This window comes from Atta cephalotes (genome assembly GCF_000143395.1).
Source record: "Atta cephalotes unplaced genomic scaffold scaffold00048, whole genome shotgun sequence".
In the NCBI taxonomy this organism is placed as follows: domain Eukaryota; kingdom Metazoa; phylum Arthropoda; class Insecta; order Hymenoptera; family Formicidae; genus Atta; species Atta cephalotes.
In genome coordinates this window covers 174,439-177,928 of record NW_012130112.1, presented here as the reverse complement: position 1 = coordinate 177,928, position 3,490 = coordinate 174,439, and the positions used below count along the sequence as shown (strand labels likewise).

At 40.9% G+C, this 3,490-nt stretch overlaps 1 protein-coding gene across 1 annotated transcript; it reads right to left on the bottom strand.

Moving 5' to 3' along the window:
* Positions 1 to 515: 515 nt before the first annotated feature.
* On the bottom strand, positions 516 to 1,946 carry LOC105622668 (zinc finger protein 853-like). The gene has a single exon (XM_012204080.1). It carries the CDS (start codon positions 1,944 to 1,946, stop codon positions 516 to 518), a length of 1,431 nt encoding a protein of 476 aa, XP_012059470.1.
* Between the last annotated feature and the right edge of the window lie 1,544 nt (positions 1,947 to 3,490).

The following is a 3,490-nucleotide window of genomic DNA, read 5'->3' as shown; positions in this document are numbered from 1 at the left end:
ATTTAATCTTTATTTAATTTAAACTTTGCATTGTTATTATATACGGAGAAGAAATTTTAAAAATGAAAGTCGATATTATATAATTATGACAACAAATAATTAACAAAATAAAACAGGCTAGAATAAGATGAGATAAAATAGCAAAAATAAAATAAAATAAAACAAAAAATCAGAATAAAACAAACGGTAACGAGATAAAATCATAAAACGATAATAATAAGTAAAAATTAAGTGTCCCTTCTTCTAACAACTTTAACAATAATGCTCTTGCTCTTTCATATTAATTTTCGATTGTTTTTTTTTCTTATTTCTTCTTAATAGGAGAATTTAATCCCCATAAAATAGAGGACTAAGATCTCTCTTAGAAAAAGCGTACTGAGCATTTTGATTGTATACTCATTACGAAAACTGTCGAATCAACGAACGAAAAAAAATGTCATCGTTTCTTACAAATCGAGGCCGAATCTCCAGTAGAGTCCAGGTCGTCTCGGCAGAGGTCTCGCTGGAAATTGGTGTCAAGTCATCTCGCTGGTCAACTGGCTGGTCGGAACTGTCTGGGCGATGTCTGATTTACCGATGACTTCCTGACTGTCGACTCCGACATTGTTGTTATTACTATTGCTGACATTGTTATTGGTCTCAGGATGTTGAGTGGCGAGATGTTTACGCAGAGCAGCTTGCCTCGTGAACTTGGCCTCGCATCTGGTGCACGGGATCTCAGCGTTGTTCCCTGACGACGACGTAGATGACGACGTAGTGGAACTGTCAGTGTTGGGTAGTCTGGGTTTATGCCAACGTCGATGAGACGCTAAATTAGCAGGGCAGGAAAACCGCTTGTCGCATTCGGGACAACGATACTCCACGTGGGCAATTCGGGAGCATCGGTGTTGCGCCAACTGGAAGGCGTCCTCGTGCAGCTGCCGACAAAGCTTACACTGATACGGTCCGAGCCGATTTTCGATCTTGGCTAACTCGGCGCGCGCCTCCTCCGTGACCTCGACAATGTTGAAGGCGGGATCGATGTCGCCGGTCACCACCGCCTCGTCCGGACCCAAGATGACGGTACCCGATACCGGGCTGCTGGTGTCCTCGTCGAATTTGAGCCGCCTGGCGTGTTTCTTCTTGGGCCTCTGGGCGACAGTTTTCTCGTTGCTAATCGTCTGCTTTGGGGTCGATAAGGAAGAGCCGTTGGCGGGCACCCCCGAGGACGATAAGATGAGCTCTTCCTCTCGAACTCTTCTCCTAGGACACTGAGGCGGTGATGGTGTACTAGGCGGGGTCATAGGCGCGTGCACACTTTGAAGATGTTGCTGCGGTGTTAAGAGTAGTTGCTGGTGATAACTCTGCATCGATTGTAACTGCGTTGGACTTGCCAAAAGGAGCTTCTGATTATGCAGGTGATACTTTGAGGCGAGTTCACTTCCGGAATATGGAGGCAATCGAGTAGTTTCTTCGGGAAAATGAAACTTGTCAACAAGCGAATCGTGAAAGCGAGGTGATTCTTTATTAAGGACCAATCGTTCGTACTGGCTCTGATGGCTCTGCACCGAGGAGCTTCGTAAGTCCAAATCATCGACAATCAGCTGTTGATCCTCCTCGCTATCTCTGCGATCTTCGGGACGAGCTTGGACTTCCTCGCGGATTCTGAGATCTTTCTCGACATCCACTTCGATCATCTCTTCTGTCTTCGGGGTATTCGGTGTCGGTGGCGGCTTCAAGGACAGATCCAATGGACATGGCGTCGAAGATCTCGAGGACTCCCAGGATAATGATGCATGATGTTCAGTTGGTGGGATTCGTGAGTAAATCGGCGAGGATGGATCCTCCATCGGAATATGCCACGTGGTCGGCGGCGCAGCGTAAGTAGGATGAATTTCTTCGCTGTAATAGCTCATGTAATTAAGACCCGGAGCCAAGAAGGCCCGCGGTAAAGCGCCGTGTAGCATCTTTACCTACTTCTTTATCTGCCTGCTGGATTTTCTTCAAAACTCGCGCTGTGCTTTTCGTTTCTCGCTTTGTGTTTCCATGTCGAGCGGCAGTTTTCGCACGACACGTTGCCGAGGGAAGTTTAAAAACGACCAACTGTCACGAGGACACTCTCACTGGGGAAAGAAATACTGGACTTTTGACAGGGATACCCTCTTAAAGTCTCTTTGAATAGTACGACGTACGTCTTCCCTCGGCTGTCGGACGTCGTGTGGCAGAATCCGCTTGTGCTGCGTCTCGTTTATGCCCGTACGCTCCGCCCGGGCAGCCACCGCTCGTTGGACACTCATTGGTCGACGTTTTCCACCCTCTCTCTGTTCCCTCACCAAACGCATGCGTGCTCGTCCGAATGCGTGACGCGCCTCTCGGCGCGGGCAAACGCTACCAAGCAGCTGGTGGGGTAGAGAGTTTCTCGTCTCGCTGACTGCTCGCTAAAGTCTTGCGAAGCATGTAGAATTTTGAAGGGATCATGATTTTATAGCATCGATATATTGGTACAATTATGTGTTCGTGCATGTGATATATTAAATCAATCTTATAGTCCTTACTAATAATAAATAATTAATGAATTATAATATATGGAATAATTGTATAATAACTATTCTACGTAACTTATCTCGAGTGCAAGCTTCTCTAATGCCAGTTCTCTAATGGATAGAATAATACGTAATAATTAATCAGTCACTTTATTATTCTTCGGATTATCGAGTTGTTCAGAATTTGATAGATGTTATATGAAAAAAAATGTCATTATATCGTTGAGACGAACAGATTATAATAATTTTTTAAATTACAAGATATTAATAAAAAAGGCATAGTTAGAATATATAAAATGTTTATAGAACATCAAAGCAGTTAAAATGGCTGTTATTGAGAATACATTTTTGAGATTTCCCATGACTTTTATTCCAATATATGTAAAAATTCATAAATTATTTTCTTTCTTTATTTTCTCTTTTTTCAGAAATACACAACAGAAAAATTTGTGTTAAGTTTAATATTTCATTTGTCCTAAATGGCCCAATCCAACTTTCATGTTAATTCAACACAAAATAAATATGTTACAATATGTGACATAAATGTGTAAAATTTTTACACAATTTGGAAACAGATTGCGGGAACATTTTTTATCGATGAAATTAACATTAGATATATGTGATAATATATTAAATTATATTAAATTAATAAGTACACATACATTCATCTTTGATTCATTTATCTTAGAATTATCGGATAACATCTAAACTCTTTTAATTATATCACAGCAATATATTTATATAATTAAACAAAATTATCATAAATCTCTGCAATTAATTTAGTGCGATATTGGAAATTAGATTTGTGCCGCATTAGAGGTGCCATTCAGTCACTTAATTTTTTTTTTTTTGACAAATCACAAAACATTACTATCTTACCAAATGAGTCACTATAATTATTCGTTTTTCGGGATACTAATTATGTTACTTTTCTCTAATAAATGCGACCGGAAACGTAAAAGTTAAGT

Bases quoted from the DNA above. Each gene is read 5' to 3' on its own strand.
- LOC105622668 (XM_012204080.1), bottom strand. From the start codon at position 1,946: ATGCTACACGGCGCTTTACCGCGGGCCTTCTTGGCTCCGGGTCTTAAT.